Below are 21,083 nucleotides of genomic sequence, written 5' to 3'. Positions count from 1 at the left end.
AAGTTCAGCTAACTGCTAAATATTGGTTTATCAGCAGAATTTGCCAAAGTATGGCCATTAAAAAAGGCTTTTATTTCATCAATGCTTCTTAAATTTGATATGCGTCACAAATTTAATTTTAACAGAATTTGATTTACTACGTAACTTTTCCATCTTTTTAGAAAAAAATATGTAGTGACAAGTGTTTTCCAAAACCGTAGTTACTCTGTCAGACATCCATCATTCAAACTACATTAGTCATAATGTAAAATGTCCATAATGATGCCATAAACGTGGTGGAGTAACAACTTTTTTAGAGAAAAATCTAACTACAGCTCTAGAGGTTTCTCTACTTCTACAGTTTTAGAAGTCAGAAAATGTCCAGTTTGCGAAGGTTTGTTGGAACAACGAACTCAGGAAACACCAAATCAATGAACCATGTTGTAATGAAAGAACTCATGACATTAGTTGGCTAAACCATGGTTTTGGAAACGCACCCTTGTTCAGTAATCTAACAAAAATTGGTTTATCAGCAGAATCTGACAACGTATGGCCATTCAAAAAGGCTTATATTTTATCAATGCTTCTTCAATCCAATATGCGTCACAAATTATGTTTTAATGCTATTTGATTTACAACGTAACTCGTGGCTGGACTACCATATGATGCAGTGCTAAGGGGGAAAAACAAATGATGTAGTGACAAAGTGTTTCCCAAAACTGTATTTGCTCTGTCACACATCCTTCATTCGAACCACATTAGTCATAATGTAAAACATCCATAATGCTGCTATAAACGTGGTGGAGTAACAACTTCTTTAGAGAAACTCTAACTACAGTTTTAGAGGTCATAAATGTTTAGTTTACAAATGTTTATTAAAATTACGGATTGAGGAAACACCAAATCAATGAACTATGTTTATAATGACAGAACTCATGACCTTAGTTGGCTAACGATGGTTTTCGGAAACGCACCCTTGTTCAGCAATCTAACAAATATTGGTTTATCAGCAGAATCTGACAACGTATGGCCATTCAAAAAGGCTTATATTTTATCAATGCTTCTTAAATCCGATATGCGTCACAAATTAGATTTTAACGTAGTTTGATTTACAATGTAACTTGCGGCTGAACTATCAAAGTATGATGCAGTGCTTGGGGGGGAAAACAAATGATGTAGTGACTAATGTTTCCCAAAACCAAAGTTACTCTGTCAGACATCCTTCATTCGAACCACATTAGTCATAATGTAAAACGTCCATAATGCTGCTATAAACATGGTGGAGTAACAACTTCTTTAGAGAAAATCTAACTACAGCTCTAGAGGTTGCTCTACTTCTTCAGTTATAGAAGTCAGAAAATGTCCAGGTTGCAAAGGTTTTTTGGAACAACGAACTCGGGAAACACCAAATCAATGAACCATGTTGTAATGACAGAACTCACGACATTAGTTGGCTAACCATGGTTTTCGGAAACGCATCCTTGTTCAGCAATCTAACAAATATTGGTTTATCAGCAGAATCTGACAAAGTATGGCCATTCAAAAAGGCTTATATTTTATCAGTTCTTCTTAAATCCATTATGCGTCATAAATGATATTTTAACGTAACTTAATTTACAACATAACTCGCTGAACTACCATATAATGCAATGGTTAGGGGGAAAAACAAATGATGTAGTGACAAGTGTTTCCCAAAACCGTAGTTGCTCTGTCAGACATCCTTCATTCGAACCACGTTAGTCATAATGTAAAACGTCCAAAATGACGCTTTAAACGGGGTGAAGTAACAACTTCTTTAGAGAAAATCTATCTACAGCTCTAGAGGTTGCTCTACTTCTACAGGTAGGAAAATGTTCAATTTGCGAATGTTTGTTGGAACAACGGATTCGGAAACACCAAATCAATGAACTATGTTTATGACAGAATGACAGAACTTACGATATCAGTTGGCTAACGATGGTTTTCGAAAACGCACTCTTGTTTAGCAATCTGACAAATATTGGTTTATGAGCAGAATTTACCCATTCCAAAAGGGTAAAATCTTATCACCTCTGCACAAACTCGACATCCATCACAAATTAGATTTAAATTCACACAAACATTTCAAGCTAAAGAACATCCAGAGGATCACAACACCATAAATCTCAACACAGAATAATGCAGCCTGCGCCAGTTTCTCTATTCTCCACACAGAAGCGTGACAGATGTATTCAGGCCAACAGAGGCTAGAACGTCTTGACTCTTTTTACAGGAGTACGAGAAGCTAAAGGCTCTCTAGAGACGCCGCTATCAAGCAGCTGTGAGCGCCTAATAATGCCTGGATCCACGCCAGCTCAAATCCTCCATTTTTCAAAACAGACACACACACACACATAGCATGGCGCTCCTGAAAGAGATGAATTGTGCAGATTTAAGGCTGTATACACACACATGCTTGTATTGTAAATGTAAGCGCTTTTGATTTGTGATATTTGGACACGTTATTACAGCAATGAATTATTAATGTTATATAACCCATGACACCAGTGTAGAAAATACTCAGAATTCATACTTAAGTGAAAGCAGAGATACTGAGGGAAAATTTCACTTAATTATTGCCAACCCGACTCTACATCATAACTTTTCAATCCAGATGGATGGGGCAACCATTACTGCATCCAAAATGGTGAAAAGCCTTGGAGTAACGATTGATGACCAACTAAACTTCTCTGACCACATCTCTAGAACTGCTCGATCGTGCAGATTCGCACTCTACAACATCAGAAAGATCCGACCCTTCCTATCTGAGTATGCAGCGCAACTCCTTGTTCAAGCTCGTTCTCTCCAGACTGGACTATTGCAACTCTCTAATAGCCGGGCTCCCAGCTAACTATATCAAACCTCTTCAGCTGCTTCAGAACGCAGCAGCACGAGTGGTCTTTAATGAACATAAAAGAGCACATGTCACTCCGCTACTCATCCGTTTGCACTGGCTGCCAGTTGCTGCTCGCATCAAATTCAAAGCTCTGATGTTTGCTTACAAAGCAATTTCTGGCTGCCCTCCTTCTTATCTGCTCTCACTTTTGCAGTTTTATAGGCCCTCTAGAAACTTGGAAAGAAATCACTTTCCCGAACTCTTGCGCTCAATCTGCCCAATTGGTGGAAGGAACTCCCTAACTGCATCAGAACGGCAGAGTCACTCGCTGTTTTCAAAAAACGACAAAAAGCTCAACTATTTAGTTTCCACTTTCCTTATATTATGCAATTCCCTCCATGACTCCTCCACTAACGACATAAAAAAAATTACTAATGTTTTGCTTCTTACACTTTCTTTACATTCCTGAAACTTGCCTACTACACTTATTCCTTGTTGCTCTTATAGTTGTGTAAATTGCTTCTTTGTCCTCATTTGAAATTAGCTTTGGATAAAAGCGTCTGCTAAATGACTAAATGTAAATGTAAAATTAAACTTTCTGGTTGACAATATTCTTGAGTAAAGGAACAAAAGAAGAAGAGAAAAAAGCTTGTTACTTTTTGGAGATTTATAACAATTCAATGAAACATTAACAATACTTAAATATTAATTTAATATAATATTTATTGTAAAACCAATTCACATCAATTGACTTAATTTGAACTCAACATTGATAAACAGCTCTAAAAAAAACAACTTTCTCCTAATTCTCATGTATTTTGTATAGATTTCCTGCTTGTTTGGGTGTGGGTTTGAGTAACAAGTTAATAGTTTTCTTTTATGACTGTCTGATAAAAATTTTTTTCAAATTTCATATAGAAATTTGGTCATTTAAAAAATTTTTGTTAAAGAAAATATTGAATAACATTTTCAAAAAAAGCATTGAATAGAACTTTAATTTATTATCTTTGCATTTTTAAAGATGTTCTGTGACTAAAATATTGTTTTAAAAAATAAATGTTTAATAAATCTGTTCAGTTCAAATGCACCAAAATATATTACCCATATTCACAGAGAAACTGAGATGTTTTCAGAACAAAGATGTTGATTTAGGAAAATTTCATATTTTGGTTAATTATGTTATCTATTTTACATCTGATGCTTCTCCTGATTTTAACAAAATGTCCAACACAATGCCATTTCCAGCTTGCTCCAAGTGGTCGTATGGATCTGGCTGCTCATTCGAGTGTCAGTGTGCAACAAAACACACTTGAGTGGTATCGGCGTCATGGAACATGTGTGTGCAAACCTGACTATCAGAGGAAAACCTGCAACCGCGGTCACTGCAAGAAGAACTAATCACTTGTTTAACAGCATGTGTGTATGAATTACAGTAAATATGTAAGAAGTATATACTGTATGTAGGAGGTAAGTATCATTGTACTGTATGTACAGTTGAAGTCAGAATTATTAGCCCCCCTGAATTATACACCCCCCTGTTTATTTTTTCCCCAATTTCTGTTTGACGAAGAGAAGATTTTTTCCACACATTTCTAATCATATTAGTTTTAATCACCCATTTCTAATAGCTAATTTATTTTATCTTTGCCATGGTGACAATAAATAATATATTACTAGATATTTTTCAAGTCACTTCTATACAGCTTAAAGTGACATTTAAAGGCGTAACTAGGTTAATTAGGGTAACTAGGCAGGTTAGGGTAATTAGGCAAGTTATTTGATAGCAATGAATTGTTCTGTAGACAGTCGAACAAAAAAATTAGCTTAAAGGGGCTAATAATTTTGACCTTAAAATGGTTCATAAAAAAAATTAAAAACTGCTGTTTTTCTAGCCAAAATAAAACAAAAATAACATTCTTCAGAGGAAAAAATATTATCAGACCTACTGTGAAAATTTCCTTGCTCTGTTAAACAAAAAACTGCACTTAATTACTTCTGAGACTGTAAAAAAATGCTGGGTTTCATACTATTTTCAGAATGTGCTGTACACAATTATGCTGAGCACTGTATCTGTAAATATGAGATATTTTGTTATTTTTTATAAAAAAAAAACATAATTAAATACAAACAAATAAAAAATTAAATCCAACTATAAAATATCATATTTATGATTTACTATAACTCATAAATCCAGCGAAACTGACTCTTTTCATGTGTCGTTTCATAGTTGCATAACAAATTGTGTAAAAACACGAATAATTGGTTCTTGGAAAAAACAATCTAAATGTAACTTGTAAAGTTTAAAGTAAAATTGTAAAGAGTTGTCAAAATAGTTCAAAGAGTTGTCAAAAACCTACAAATCCACAAAAAGAGTTCAGATGCTGTAGCCTTTAAGTGGCGTCTGAAATGTTCTTCTCTTTTAGTTTGCTTTAGAAAACACTATCGGTTGGGTTTACAGAAGGAGGTTGGTGGGACAGTTAATAGCAAGTTGAGATACATTGAGATATTCTCACAGGGGCGCATGCAAGAAGGACGTAAAGACTGGCAGAAATCTACACAGCAGCCTCTGGTGGATTTATGAGAAATGGCACATATAAGAAAACCTGTCCCAGTAATGTAATTGAGATTGTCAAAAATGTACAACAGCAGCCATTAGAGAAATGAAAAAAAACTGAGAATCCCAAAAACTGCAAGCATGTGCAGCCCAGTGCACATATTTCCCAGTTCTCAAATAAAAGCCCTGGGAACATATCTCCAATGAGCCTGAGTTGGCTATTTCACATTTAGGGCAAATAAAGAAAACTATACATTGTCATAAAAGTAAAATTACTGAACGTAAAACAGAGGAGCTTAAAAAAAGGCTCATTTTAGTAGCACATTTCAGACGGCACTTGCTCTCAAATACTCTTCAAATATCATTTAAAATTTTCTAACCAGCGACTGAAACACCAGAGGGCCATATTTGTCCGTATTGTCATCCAGAATGGAGAACAACGTGTCGAGGATGTCTTGAAGAAACTGTGGAAGATAAACAGAAGCAGATGTTAGCTGACCTTAAAATTTGTCTTGTACACAAATGGTGTTAATTTAATGGGACAGAACTCTCACTTTGACGATTTCTTCTCCACAGACGTGACGCAACCGCCCCAAAATGTCCATCACGTGGTCTGGATGTGCTTTCCACTTCAGTAGAGCTAGCAGATCCACTTAATAACACAACAGGAAGTGTTAGCAAACTGACAGAATGAAGGAAAAATTTTATGTTTCTTAGGTAGTTTTAGAACATTGCTGCGAACCAATTTGCATACTATACGTCCTAAATAATAATCGAAAATAGAATTAGTGTGTCAAAAATCCATAGTTTGTTGAAAAGAGAATGCCAGAGGTTCCCTGATGGTGTACTATTCCATAAATTCAATACTTTTATCAATTTAAAGTCTGTACCCCAACTGCTAATGTAAGTATTGCCCACAATACATGCGTTGGATGTAAATTCGATTAGAACTACAAACTCAGGAAAAAAGTGTAAACAAAGTATAAACATGGCACATGCACGAGACCAACATTCAGGTAGAGAGGCTTCGGCAAAGTTGTTTTGATGGTTATTTGTTAATATCTAGCCAACAGGAAAAATTTTAGGAATTACAGGAATTAACTTCTGAATGCAGAATTATCCAAACACTGAAGATTTCTCGCATGAAAAATTCAAGATCACATCTCCCTAATGTAGTTAAAACATATTTAAAATCTAAATATACAGTATGTGTATATATATATATATATATATATATATATATATATATATATATATATATATATATATATATATATATATATATATATACATACACATATATATATATATATATATATATATATATATATATATATATACACACATATATATACATACATATATATATATATATATATATATATATATATATATATATATATATATATATATATATATACATACATATATATACATACATTATATATATATATATATATATATATATATATATATATATATATATATATATATATATATATATATATATATACATATACATACAGGGCTTTACATTAACACTTGCCAACCCTCCAAATGCGGGTAGATTTCAGCTTTGGCGGGTAAGACAGCCGCTCCCACTAGCCACTTTGGCTAGTTGGCTAGGTTGAAAATAATTTTTACATTGTAGTTTTCTTAAAGCAGGGTTCGAAAATATAGGATGGCCCAATATACGTGCAATTGTGATCTTAGAATCGAAAAACAGCACGACTGAAAACAATATCTGCGTTCGCGCGAGACAAAGCAGGTGAATACCGTATGAGAGAATTATTACTCGCGCGCACAGGTGATGTGATGTGCGCGACTGTTTAAAGCGTGCGCGCTCCCGTTTACTTGCGCTTTTTTTCCATTCACTTGCGATCGGTTCTATTTGAAAAAAAAAACTAGACAAAAAACGATGCTCGTGCACCCACAGTCCTGCTGCTTTTAAGAGCTCAAGATTGAAAAATATATATAGTTGTAAGCAACAGCAGCAGTCACTGCTTTTGTTTTAATTATTCTCAGGCACGTAATCATCCTTTCATTATCACTCGTCGTATGTTTTTACCTGCTTTCTTTTGCTTACAGTTATTTTTGTTAATATAGTTTAATAATCATCCTTTGCAATAACATTTCTTTAATATGAGATTAACCAACCATTTGTGTGTAGTAATTGCTGATCTGGGACAACACAACATCTAAATCAAGTCACTTTAGCATGTCAAAGTCACATTTATTTATATAAAATATATTTTCCAAACATATATAAATAATATGATATTTGTGGATATCTAATGGAGAGTTTTTGATCTTATTAATCTATGATTTCTTCTTAGGTGTATTATTTTGGCAGTGTTATTTTGTTAGGTTTTATAATCGTCTAAAATTATTTTCCTGTGTTGTTTGCTTACCAAATTGCTTAACATTATCCTTCTTTCTTATTGTTTACGTCTTGTACTTTATACTTGTACAATGTCCATTGTGGTTCATTAAATCTGATAATCAAAGACACGTGTCTGTCTATAGTAACACATTTTACTTCACATTTCTATAAATTTGTTTATATTTTCTTAAATATCAATTCAAAATATTAATATAATGTTAATTAGATAGTCATGGTTTATATAATAAATCATTTTATTGTTAAAGTACAATGAAACTGATAAATCCGTGGTGAGGTAAGCGACGTTATAAAGTACACTGCTGTTCCATTTGAAGAAGTACCCAACTTGTGTCCTCGCGTCCTCGGTAGTGCCTTCTTCCAACTCTAAACTTCCAATGGCACAAGTCGGAACTTTGCCTACTTGGTATTAAGAAACAGCCAGTATGTCCTAAAGTTTGCATGGTCTTCTTATACTTCTCATACTTCTGTGACACTCAAAAGTATGTACTTTACAAAAAAGTACATACTGTTGGAACGTCGTATAATTATGCAAACTAGGACGCAGCACCCATTCACACAAATATGTTTTTTTCTAGGCAGTTTAGACAGTATGACAAAAAAACACAGAATCAAGTCACTGAAACTGAAACCTTCTGAAAACTGGGGTGTAGATTTTTCCAAGTGGTCATGTGGCCACTAAAACCAGAGTTTTCGCTTTATGACATCAGCATGCGTGATGTTTTCTCCTTTCTGATTGGCCAGCATGACTGGGTTCACAGAATTTTTGTGCGTTCATTGCACACTGCGTCGTAATCTGCCACTGTTCTCAGGTTGCAATTTATTCGAGTGAATACTTAATTCCACATTTGGGCTGCATCTGAAATCGTTTACTGCTTAGTAAGTACTGCATTTCAATTTAAGTGTACTACTCGGCCGTTAGTAAAGTGGGTTCTATACAGTATGAATGTGAGCAGCATGAATGGAACTCGGGCGTACTGCATCCGCCATTTTGTCATCATCACGTGACCTACACGCGCGAGTTGCATCACTTCACTCTCATTAATGAATTCTCTTGTGGGCTATCATGGGATAGCGCAGCGTGCTTATATAAAATATGATATTTGTGAATATCTAATGGACGGTTTTTGATCTTATTAATCTATTATTTGTTCTTATATTGGTGTATTATTTTGGCAGTGTTATTTTTTAGGTTTCATAATCATCTAAAATTATGTTACTGTGTCGTACACTGTATTTGTTTACCAAATTGCTTAACATTATCCATATATCTTATTGTTTACGTCTTGTACTTTACTAGTACAATGTCCATTGTGGTTCATTAAATCTGATAATCAAGTCTGCACAAGTCTGTATATAGCTGTCTATAGCAGGGATCACCAATCTCGGTCCTGGAGGGCCGGTGTCCCTGCAGGATTTAGCTCCAACTTGCTTCAACACACTTGCCAGGATGTTTCAAGTATACTTAGTAAGACCTTGATTAGCTTGTTCAGGTGTGTTTGATTAGGGTTGGAGCTAAAATCTGCAGTACACCGGCCCTCCAGGAACAAGTTTGGTGACCACTGGTCTATAGGATAGCGCAGCGTGCTTCAGATCAACACTTCAGCATCTCGCTGGAAGCGAAAATACTACTCGGCTGGCATACTGATTTTAGTGTATATAGTATGGATGTATGAGATTTCGGATGCAGCTTTGGTGTAAAACCAACATAAAATGGCTTTTATCTGCACCTGTTGGTTCTGCGTGTCTTTAAAGTACACATGAAATCAAAACTAACCATACTGTTTTTGTTAGCTAGTTTTGTGGTGAATAATTCATCTGTTGATGTCATTAAGAAAAAAAAAAAGTTTACTCTTGGTAGTACCTAGAATAGCAAAGTCTGTTATAGCAAAGGAGGTTGAGCCTTCTCATTTATGGCTCCTAAACTCTGGAATAGCCTTCCTGAGGCTCAGACACACTCTTGCAGTTCAAAACTAGATTAAAAATCTTTTTCATAAAGCATACATTTAGTGCATCACATAGCGGTAAGACGCATGAATGTGCTCCACATCTCGTTTATATACACTATGAACAGCAGCTACGCTAATTATAGGGTATATGCCGAGCTAGTGCAGTTCCCATGCTGATACACTTCCGGTGACCTGTTATTGTGAACTTTTTACCATTTTATACGGTTCCTTATACAGCATCGATGTTGTAATGTCATTAAAATACATTCAGTTCAATAAACTTTAGCAATTATTTTTAATTGCTCAAGCGTAAAACGAGACAAAAAGCTGTTTACTCACACGCGCCCGTCAGAATCGGCAGGCTAACGCAGAAGCTCCATTGAATATACTGGGGTAAAATAAATGCTCATATTATAAAGATATGGCGGGGGAAATGTAATTTAATGCAGTGCTTCTTGTACAATCTGAGACCCACTTTAAAAGATATCACTCAGCCAGTGGAGATCGCTGATTTTTAAAGAAAACAGACCTTGAACGCACCGGATTTTGCATTGGCATTCAATTCGCCGGAAGCGCTTAACCCAGGTTACTGGCAAATTAAAAGTCCTATTAGCATGCTTCGGCATATACCCCATTCTCTTTATTCTCTATTTCAGGTTCAGGATCTGAAAAGCTACTCATCGATGAATTTGCTCTTCAGTGTTTGGACTCTCAATAATGACTTCAAACCACACTGAACTGAGCTAAACTGAACTGAACTTAAACACTAAAAACTGAACTACCCTGATCCAGTTGCTATGACCATTTATGTGAAGCTGCTTTGACACAATCTACATTGTAAAAGCGCTATACAAACAAAGCTGAATTGAAGTGAATTGAATTTCCACCTGGGGATACTCATCCCTAGGCCCCTAGAGATTATGCAGCGCCACTGATGCGATCCAAGACCTGTGAAGAGATGATCTCAAGGTTTCCACTATCCCGGACCAGACTGTATGCCGAGCAGCTGCTGTGGTGGTCATGGAGGAGTGAAGAGCATGAGACTGATTCCTGTGACGCTCCGGGGACAGATGAGTCTTCACTGACGTCCAGCATTCTCCAGCCTCCAGCGCTTAGAGCTCTGCACAAGACGTTTGGCCATAGGAGAAATGGTCGTGCCCAACTACGCCTGGTTTCTCTCAAGGTTTTTTATCCTTCACTTTTGCCAATTAGTGAAGTTTTTTCCTCGCCACTGTCACCACTGTCTTGCATAGTTTGGGACTTGTGGAGCTGCGCATGGATGGATTTGCTCTTCAGTGTTTGGACTATCAGCCGTGGATGATAAGCTGAACTGAACTAAACTGAACCAAACTGAACTTAAACACTGAAAACTGGACTGACACTGTTTCAATTGACTACAATCGTCTATGTGAAGCTGCTTTGACACAACTTAAAGCGCTATAGAATTAAAGATGAACTGAATTGAATTGTAATCATCAAATTTAATTAATTTAATATTGTTAAAAACGAAGACGAGAAAAAGTAATTTATAAAATACCAGTGTACATGTGAACGTGGCTTTAGTATGTTACCATTCTGTGTTAGTTTGGTGGAAGAGAGTTGCGTTGATATCCAGAGGGTTTCCTTCGTGCTGCGCTGGAATATGAGGCTGGACGGGATGTTCGGGCAGCCGTTGAAGTCATCTTTACAGCAGGGCAGGCCCAGGTACAGCGCGTGGTTACTGAAGGTGGTGTTTTCATCACACTGATCAACACACATACACAAGACAGTTTTAAAGGTCATTTGAACGTGCAATGCCCTGTAACTTTGTTATTGTCATTAACAAGATTAACAAAGGTCACACTTTTCATTGAGGTTTCATTAGGTTATGTTATTAATCATAGCTCGACATTTACTAATGTGATACTAAAATCCAACTTCGTGCTTGTTAGCATTATTGTGCCGGAGTTAACTTTATTTTCATGATCTAAAATGAGCAAAGATTACATTAATTAATACAACCTTATTGTATAATGTTACAACTAAAAACAACACAAAATGAACTAAAACACTATAATTTATTTAGTTAGCAGGGCAGTACTTTAGATATTTTAGTTGAAGTAAAAAATAGAAACTCCAGACATTAAACAGACATGTTCACCTTGGTTTTAACTAATACAATCATATAAAAATACATTTCTTCTACATATAAAGTGCACACATTTGTCATTTTAGTTTTCATCTGCTAAATGCATGGATTAAAATGCTGTTGAGTAATTATTACACAAATCCTGAAGTACCAAGAGACAAAGTATATGTGGAACATTCACTACCTGACAAAAGTCTTGTTGCCTATCCTGAATAACTTGAATTGTAGTTGATGATTTAGGGCCCTATCACACACCCGGTGCAATGTGGCGCAAGGCGCGACGCAATAGTTGTTGGCTAGTTTCAGCTTGGTGCAAGAGTTGTTTTGAGGTGTTGCGCCATGCTGTTTAAACAGCAAACGCATTTGCGCTCATATGTGCGCCCATAGGCGTTCTGGTCTAAAAAGGAAAGCATTCTGAGGCACATTGCTGGAGCGTTGCTATTTTGAGAAACTATAAAAGATCTTTCAATAGACCAAAACAAACCCGGTCTAAAGTCCAGTGCAGAGTTGTGCCTTGCTTACTCACTGCTTGATACACACAAGATGTAGAGCAATACGAAAATATCTTTACATATGAAAAAGAATTCAAATATTAAGGATATATATATATATATATATATATATATATATATATATATATATATATATATATATATATATATATATATATATATATATATATATATATATATATATATATAAAGGATTTAAATATTACAAAACATATTATTTTCTAGCCTACAGAAATATGAAAAACCACTGCTTTCATGCCTTCATCTCGGGAGGCTTTTTCAGTTCATTCATAACAATTTGCTTTTGTATAATGTTATTATTATTAGCAGTATTATTTAATATATCCATATTTATATTTGTTTTATTAAAAACAAGCTTAGATTTGCCCACCTGCAAGTTTTAGACCATATGGGGCACAGCATGTGTATTAGGATATAACTCAGGTTTTTTGAACACACTTCGTTATTATTAATCATTTATTAGTTTGCTGGAAATTAGAACTGAATTTAGAAAAGTTTTGAAACAAATATTTGCGCCTAACAAGCTAAATTAATTATTTATTGGCTAATTGATGCTCAGTTTTTCCACTTACACTTAATTTAAGTAATGTAAATAGCATATGTGCCATGGCGCTGACTCTTAAAGGGAATGGGAGATGAGTCTCTAATTGGTTTATTCTCAAAACACACCTGTAACTCATTAAGAAAATAAACTCAACCCTTTTAGATCATGCGCCACGGCGCAAAGTGGATTGTTCTATCCATATATTAGCAAAAATGGATTCTGACACACCCTGAAAGTGTTTTCTGACTCTGCTTAGGTAAAAGTCTCATCACTGAACAGAAATAATGTCCAGTATAGAATATAAAGTCATGCTGCAGTGGAGAAAGAATGAATATTGTGACTCATCATGAGCTTAGAGGACTGCATCCATACATCTCTGCAATGACTCAAATCACTTATTAATAAAGTTATCTGGAATGGCAAAGAAAGCATTCCTGCAGGACTCCCAGAGTTCATCAAGATTCTTTTTTCTTTGCATCTTCAATGCCTCCTCCTTCATGCTCAATAGTGTTTATTCTGGTGACTGGGCTGGCCAATCCTTGAGCAGCTTGACCTTCTTTGCTTTCAGGAACTTTGATGATGAGCAAGGTTATTATAGTTAACGAAAACTTACGTGAAAACGAAAACTAAAATGTAAAATAATTGTTGTTAACTGATATAAAAATAAAAACGAGTTTTTAAAAAAACTAGAACTGAAACTGTATTGTGTACATACAAAACTAACTGAAACTAACTAAGATTATTGCAAAAACCTCCTTCGTTTTCGTATTTGTATATTCAGGTGTTTGACCCTTTCGCACCTCTGGCTATTGGCCAGATCGAGCCGGTTTTCTTCCAGTCATTCTCGCTGTTGCTTCCACGACAAAAACAACGAGTGGTCATGGCAGCAGTACGGTGACAGCATTAAATACAGATACTTAAAGCTATTACTTTAACACATTTGTGCCCAATAATGGGTTTTATTTATGTCTCGCGAACGCAAACTAATCTTTTTAACCGGATCTTCTAAGTGAAAACTGAATCATTTGAAACGATTCGTGTCTCCAGTAAGCACTTATCCACAAACTACTTACTTATTAACAAGCCTAATACCCCCCTCTGACTCTAAATAATCCAATATATACTCTCAGTCAGTTATTAGAACAGTAACGATGTACTGACTGAGAACAAATTTGAGCTGTGAACTGATACTACACCACATGCATAATTCAGTGAACCAAAAACAAACAGTGCATGATAGCTTGCTGTGCTTGAACTAAACTTGAACAACAGCAGCGAGGGTGAACCGGGGGCTTAAATGAAAGGATCTGGTGAAAAAACGTAAGTTTATTTTATAATAGAAAATCGTAATGAATTTAAATAAGTGAATCATGATTCAGTTGGGTTGCAAAACTTTACTGTAAGACATTCTTCAGATCATGCCATGGTGATGTTTATGACGGCAAATCAATGCCAATATTAATCGAGCGCAGCGGTGATGTTTGCGCGCAAGGAGAAGTGAACCGTGAGCAGATTACAGGTCTACACGCGAGAAAACAACAGCTCGCGAGCGCATAGGGGATCTTCACGCGCGCGCTCAACTGATCCAGCGCGAGAAAACAAGTCCCGCGCGCGCACATCATCATCTGTGCGTACGATGGACGCTCTCGCGAGCGAGGTCATGCCTACAGCGCGCGCGATCAGTTCTCTCCGCTCGCTCGCTGGTTTTTCTCTTTGCTCGCGCGAAACAGTTTTGATTTTTGTCAGTCCTGGGGTGGGACTTGGTGTACTTGTTATCTCTAACACTATTGGCTACTCTGCCTTTCCGGAAGTTAGCCGGGATTGGACGCAGGTAAGCTAGTTTCCCCGTTAAATAAAAATATATAGGATATCTTATCATAATGTCACAATGTGAAACTAATAGACTCACTTTCTCAGTAATAATAGGTGGAGACTTACTTTCAATAATGAGATATTTCTTGTAATAATTAATCTCATAATAATGCCTATTCTTACCATCATGACCAAGTGATCCCCTGTGCGCTCGCGAGCTGTAGTTTTCTCGCGTGTAGACCTGTAATCTGCTCACGGTTCACTTCTCCTCGCACGCAAACATCACCGCTGCGCTCGATTAATATTGGCATTGATTTGCTGCCATAGATGTTTTAACTGAGTTCTAACATCCGCGTTAAATATCTGGACTTCCCACCACTATCTTACTTCAGAAGCATCCTTGCACACATATTGTACCTTAGGCTGCTGTCTTGTGGGCTGCTGTTGGCAGCAGAGAAATCCACCTTCTCACACTTTTCCAAATAAAGTCAAGTTATTATTTTTTTGCTCTTTGAACTGGGATCCACCCCAAGACTTCTGTCAGGTATTGTAAAGCCAGATCATTTGTTTGACGTTCAGCATAGTCAGAAGCCGAGCTCACCTTGTAGACGTAAAGCTCATGACTCTCATCAGACAGTGTTGTGCCGTCTTCCCTCATCAGAGGCGTAAACGCAAAGCCAAAAAGCTTCTTTTCTCCTTTATCTTTTGCTGTAAATAAATCAAATACATTGCTTTATACATTTACTGAAAAAAAATTATTAAAGTTTCAATCCCTTAGTCATGACGTGTCGAAGTCAGATGTGTGCAAAATGAATATAGTCCTTACTTGAACAGTGTCTGAACTCAAAGCGCAGATGGGACCCCCGGAATCTGTCGATAGGGATGGGCAGTTTGACGACTTCACTCCAGCGAGGACTGTTGTTGTGGTAGAGAACAAAAGAGCGGTACTCGCTGATGTTGTGTTCTCCTGAGCCCAGACTAATACACTCCTGACAAAAGATATGAGGAATGGAATCGGTTGGCTTTCATGAGGCATCAAAGTTAAAACACTTATAACGAGATTATACTAAATACATTAGAAATATCCCAAACTAATTTACCCCTTTCAAACTGACTTTAATTGTGTCTTGACTAATTGATTCAACACATGAGCTAAAGATCACAGTGTGTTTTTCCAAGCGATAGTTTACCAAAAATTAAAATTCTGTCATTATTGAGTCCATAAAATAATCTAGTAATTAACAGTTTCCATATTTTATGACTTACATGGGTTTATTAATGGCTATGAATTGCATTATAGGACCTTGATCTCTGCTCTGTTGGATTTTAATGAACATTTGATTGACAATTTAGTAGTTTAAGACAATATTTTTTTTATAAGAAAATAATATTTATAGAATTAATTCTGTAAAATACATGGTAAAAATGTCAGTTAAAAAAAAAAAAATGTCAGTTTCAGTAAAAAAAAAAAAAACTGTAAAAATGCTACCAAAATATGTAACCTGGTTAACAGTAAGCTTCTTTAATATATGTAAATGGTGAATATAGCCGTAAATGAACTTTCCCAAAATCCACTGCATGATACTTAAATTTTTGTTTATTTTTTTGTTTATTGTATTACTTTATTTTATATGCGTTATGATCACTTGGAAACTAGCGGCTGCAGATCGCTGGTAAACATGCAACTTCACTCGGTCTACAATCCTGTCACTATATGGACTACAAATCCTGTCATGCACCTCACACACATCTGTTCCGGGTTTACGTTGATTACACACACACACACACACACACACACACACACACACACACACACACACGTTTGTTTTTGTGAAAAGTGGGGACATTACATAGGTTTCCATTCATTTTATGCAGCCCAAACCGTATATTATATTGCCCTCACCCCACCCCACTCCTAAACCCAACCACCACAGGAGACTGTGTGCAGCTTTACTCTCTGATTAAACTCATTCTGTAGGATTTATAAGCATTTTGAGAAATGAGGACGTCACCAATGTCCTCATATTTCACCTCCTTTTTGTAATACCTGTGTCATACCCATGTCATTATACAGATTTGTGTCCTGATATGTCACAAAAACACGTACACACACACACACACACACACACACACACACACACACACACACACAGCTGACAGCTGCTTAATAACTAATTTTGAGAACTATTTATACATTACATTGGCACACACACTTTGCTGAGTCTTGTTATCATGTTTGTGAACATTGCGACGCGTTTCCCTAGTTGTGTTTTAACCCTATGCCTTATTCTCTTACTTTGATTGCTTGCTGCTCTACCGACCATTCGCCTGTTTCTGGCCATGAGTTTGGATTACCTGCATGTTCCCATTTGCCTCTGTGGTTGACTGTTACGCGAGTCAGCAAAGTGTTTGTGCCAATGTGGTGTATAATTAGTCCCTGTAATCAGTCGTTGAGCAGCTGCCAGCTGTGTGTGTGTGTGTGTGTGTAATCAACGGAAACCTGGAAAAGGTGTGTGTGAGGTGCATGACAGAATTTGTAATCCGAGTGAAGGTGCAGCTGCTAGATCACTGTTAGTACTTCAAAACATTGGTGCATGACAAAAAATATTCATGAAATTCCGTAATTTACAGTAAAACTTATGTTCCTACTGTATTTTTATCGGTTAAATTCCTGCAACCACAGCTGTGTATTTTTACAGTAAATTTGATGTTTTTGCCTTTTTTATAGTGTGGAAGAAAAAAAGTATTGGCAGTTTATTAGCAGGTTTTTATACTGTAGTTTAAAACATCAACCCAGACAAAATAGCACTTTAAAATAAAAACTTTTTCAATCAATTCAGCTTTGCTGGAGGAAAGATCCAACGTTTAGTTATTAAAATTTCACAAAAACATGTATTCAAAAGCATAAATAAGTGAAAAAAACACTCAGGAATCACAAAATATGGCAAACTGTTAACTTGTGGATAATTCCTTAAAGTGATTACAAACCACTTCCATGTTACTGTAGAATGCAATGTTTTTTCTTAAATCTCGTACAATTTCTCCATTTGTAAAAGGTTTGGGATGGCATAAAGGTGAATAAAGGAAAACATGATACATATTTCAGCGAAACTCTTTATATTGAAGCAGTTTGACGTACTTTGAGGATCTCGCCGTCAGCGTACAGCACATACATGGTGACCTCGATGTTCTTCTGAACACTTTTTCCTCCTCTCTCAAAGTCTCCTCTCTCCAGCGTGAGGTAGAGGTCATTGCGAATGTCACCTGAAGAGCAACAGAAATGATGATTGATTGACTTAGATCAACAAATGTAGACATTCTGGACAAACATTTTAAAGATTGTTTTCATTTGTCTGCCTGTCTATTGATCTATATGCATTTAAACAACCGTTTTGTCTGGATTCCTGAATCTGATTTGCTGATAGCCATCCAATATTCTGCCAGTAACAGCACTCGTCCAGCCTCTTCACCCTTCACTCGTGTGTTTCTAATGTGTCTCCTGTTTTTCCTGTGGTTAGGGTTAATTATTGTGATCTCCTGATTGCAACAGAGTAATACTGGGAAATCTCTGTAGACCAGTGGTTCCCAACAAGGGAGCATCAGTGAGCTTTGGGGGAATCAATAATTATTTCTGTTTTATTTATTATCTCAGTCTGAATGATCTTTTATTTTGAAAAGTCTTTTATTTTGAAAAATGACCATATTCTCTTACGTCTCGGTCTATGAACTAACCAACCATCCACGAACCAACCAGCCAACCAACCAATCAAACAACTAACCAACCCACCAAATTACCAACCAACCAACCAACTAAACAAACCAACCAAACCAAAAACCAACCAAACAACCATTGAACCAATTAACCAACCAAAAACCAATCAATCAACAATGAACTAACAAACCAACCAAACAACCAACTAACCAACCCACCAAAACTAACAAAAAAACAACAACCAACCATCCAACTAAACAACCAACCAACCAACTAAACAATCAACAAACCAACCAAACAACCAACGAACCAATTAACCAACCAAAAACTAATCAATCAACAATGAACTAACTAACCAACCAACCAACCAACCACGAGCCAACCACTAACCAATCAACAAACCAACCAACCAACCTAAACCAACCAACCAAAAAACAACTAAACAACCAATCGAAGACCTAGAAACCAACCAACCAGCCAACCAATTAACTAACCAAAAGCCAACTAACCCACCAACTAAACAACAAATTAACCAAATCCAAGCAACCAAACAACCAATCAACCAACACATTTTAGATTATCAATTTTACAATGTATGTATGCATATTTGCATAGCCAAACTTGAATCAAATGTTTTTTTTTACAATACTGTAAACAAACAATAGCTACTTTAGTTAAATGGAGTAAACTTGTAGCCCAAAAAGTTACTTTTCTTAAAAAAGAGAGTAAACCTGTTGTAACTTGGAACTGTTAAGTCAACTGTTAAGTCAGCTTAACTTGATTTGTATGATTATGCACACAGTTTAATGCCTTAATCATCATAAGGCAATGGGTTTGCTAAAATTTTAAGTAAAGTCAACTAATCACTTTAAAACCAATGGGTTTACTCACTTTTAAAACAAAACCTGATAATCGCTTTTTACAGTGCAGGAATAAACTAAATCACTCTTAGATACTGGACACACACACACACACACACACACACACACACACACACACACACACACACACACACACAGTGACGTGTTCAATTACCTACATGGTAAGCTTAAGAGAAAATGTAATCACAGATGGACCAGCACACTTAATTTAACTTCCTTCTTAACCCTTTTACGGACTGTAATATAATCTATTGCTGCAGAAAGGTCAAACCATTTGTCCAGCTTAACTGGCTAGAGGAAACATAATAAACCTTGAGCTGAACCTGACTTTTACACTGTCATTCCACACGTGACCTCGGCGTTCAGACTTTCATTATCAGCCTCATTCAATCCATGACACGGCGGCCCACATTCCCTCTACAGAGCGGCAGGCATCTGAATCACCGTCCTCAAAATAAACACAGACTCTCTGTAGAGAACAGCGATGAGCTCTTACCCGTCCACTCAGGGGGGAAAAGTTTGAGCTGTTAGTGAAGGAAGTTGTGGGTTTAATATGATTTCTGCCAATTACAGCTGATGCAATAAAGGAAAATGTGTGGCTGCTAGAAACGATCCCTCCTGCAACCAATATGTTGACAGTTATGAGTGTGGAGATGTATATTCGGCATGTGCCTTAAACTTATGATGCACCAAATACCACATGAATATTTTTACTCTGGGTGGATATGGCGGAGGAGAATGCTTTCCCTAATGCATGGTATGTGAAAAATGGTATGGTTCGGCTTACTTCAGAACTTGATTTGGTTTGTATTTAGCTATTGGTCAGGTGTTTAAAAATAGTGGGTTTGGTGTCTTGTCGCAAATCCAATAATGCTGGTAATGATTTTCTCAGACTAATTAGTGATCAGCTGTGCTATACATCACGTTTTGGTAACTATATGGCTTGCTTGGAACCTCAGTCTTGGTAAAAAAGTAGGCACTGTACTAGTTAGGGAATGCAGTGGAAATGCCCCCAAAGTGAGCCAAACTGAACCGTACTGATCTAAACGTTTTAATCTGAATGCTCTAATCACACTGGTGTGACCATACATGTGAAAAGTGTTAAATTACCCAAAAATTTAAAAATAGAGATGTGCATTTTAATAAACTTTTTGTGATATAAAAAACCCATTTTCTAACATACTTTTCTAAATTATCATTTGGTAAGCTACATTTTTGGGGGTACCACCATTGATAGATTGTGATTTTCATTTCATTTAAACATGGATCTCACTCACTTACTTTCCTTTGGCTGATTGCGTGCTTTATCTGGGGTCGCCACAGTAGAATGAATGATACATTACTCCAAATTTCTCCATTTGCCCTTCCAACCACAACCCAGCACTGAGAGAACAAGCCTCAGTGCTGGGAAACACACACACACACACCTATTCACTCACTATGGCCAATTTGGTTAATCAAATTCACCTTTACCGCATGTTTTTGGACTGTGGGGGAAACCGGAGCACCCAGAGAAAACCAACGCAGAGACATGGAGAACATGCAAACTCCACACAGAGAATACCTCCTGACCCAGCCAGGACTCGAACCAGTGACGTTCTTGCTTTGAGGCAGCTGTGCTAAATACATAGCCACTGTCACACTAAACTTATAATAATTATCAGAAAAAATGTGTAGATATTTATTGACCTTAACGATCAGTATTCTATCGACAACAAAATAGTCTATCCATTCCT

General features: G+C 36.5%; 1 protein-coding gene across 50 annotated transcripts in view; it reads right to left on the bottom strand.

The window, feature by feature from the left end:
- Positions 1-21,083, bottom strand: part of dock3 (dedicator of cytokinesis 3) — a 406,352-nt gene that overhangs the window by 68,243 nt on the left and 317,026 nt on the right. For all 50 annotated transcript variants that reach the window (XR_015522243.1, XM_087304578.1, XM_087304583.1 and 47 more), the window contains exons 15-20: positions 17,894-18,018; positions 15,581-15,743; positions 15,356-15,462; positions 11,309-11,480; positions 5,942-6,039; positions 5,768-5,851 (exon numbers count right to left, since the gene is read on the bottom strand). Coding sequence is in view for 49 of the 50 variants with exons in the window: in XM_087304578.1 (XP_087160704.1) it covers positions 5,768-5,851; positions 5,942-6,039; positions 11,309-11,480; positions 15,356-15,462; positions 15,581-15,743; positions 17,894-18,018 (749 nt within the window). In the remaining variant the exon portion in view is untranslated. The remainder of the gene's footprint in view (positions 1-5,767; positions 5,852-5,941; positions 6,040-11,308; positions 11,481-15,355; positions 15,463-15,580; positions 15,744-17,893; positions 18,019-21,083) is intronic.

The sequence above is a fragment of the Danio rerio genome, chromosome 22, assembly GCF_052040795.2.
Source record: "Danio rerio strain M-AB ecotype USA chromosome 22, GRCz13ab, whole genome shotgun sequence".
Lineage (NCBI taxonomy): Eukaryota > Metazoa > Chordata > Actinopteri > Cypriniformes > Danionidae > Danio > Danio rerio.
The sequence above is the reverse complement of the archived record's forward strand: the minus strand, read 5'-3'. Positions and strand labels throughout refer to the sequence as shown.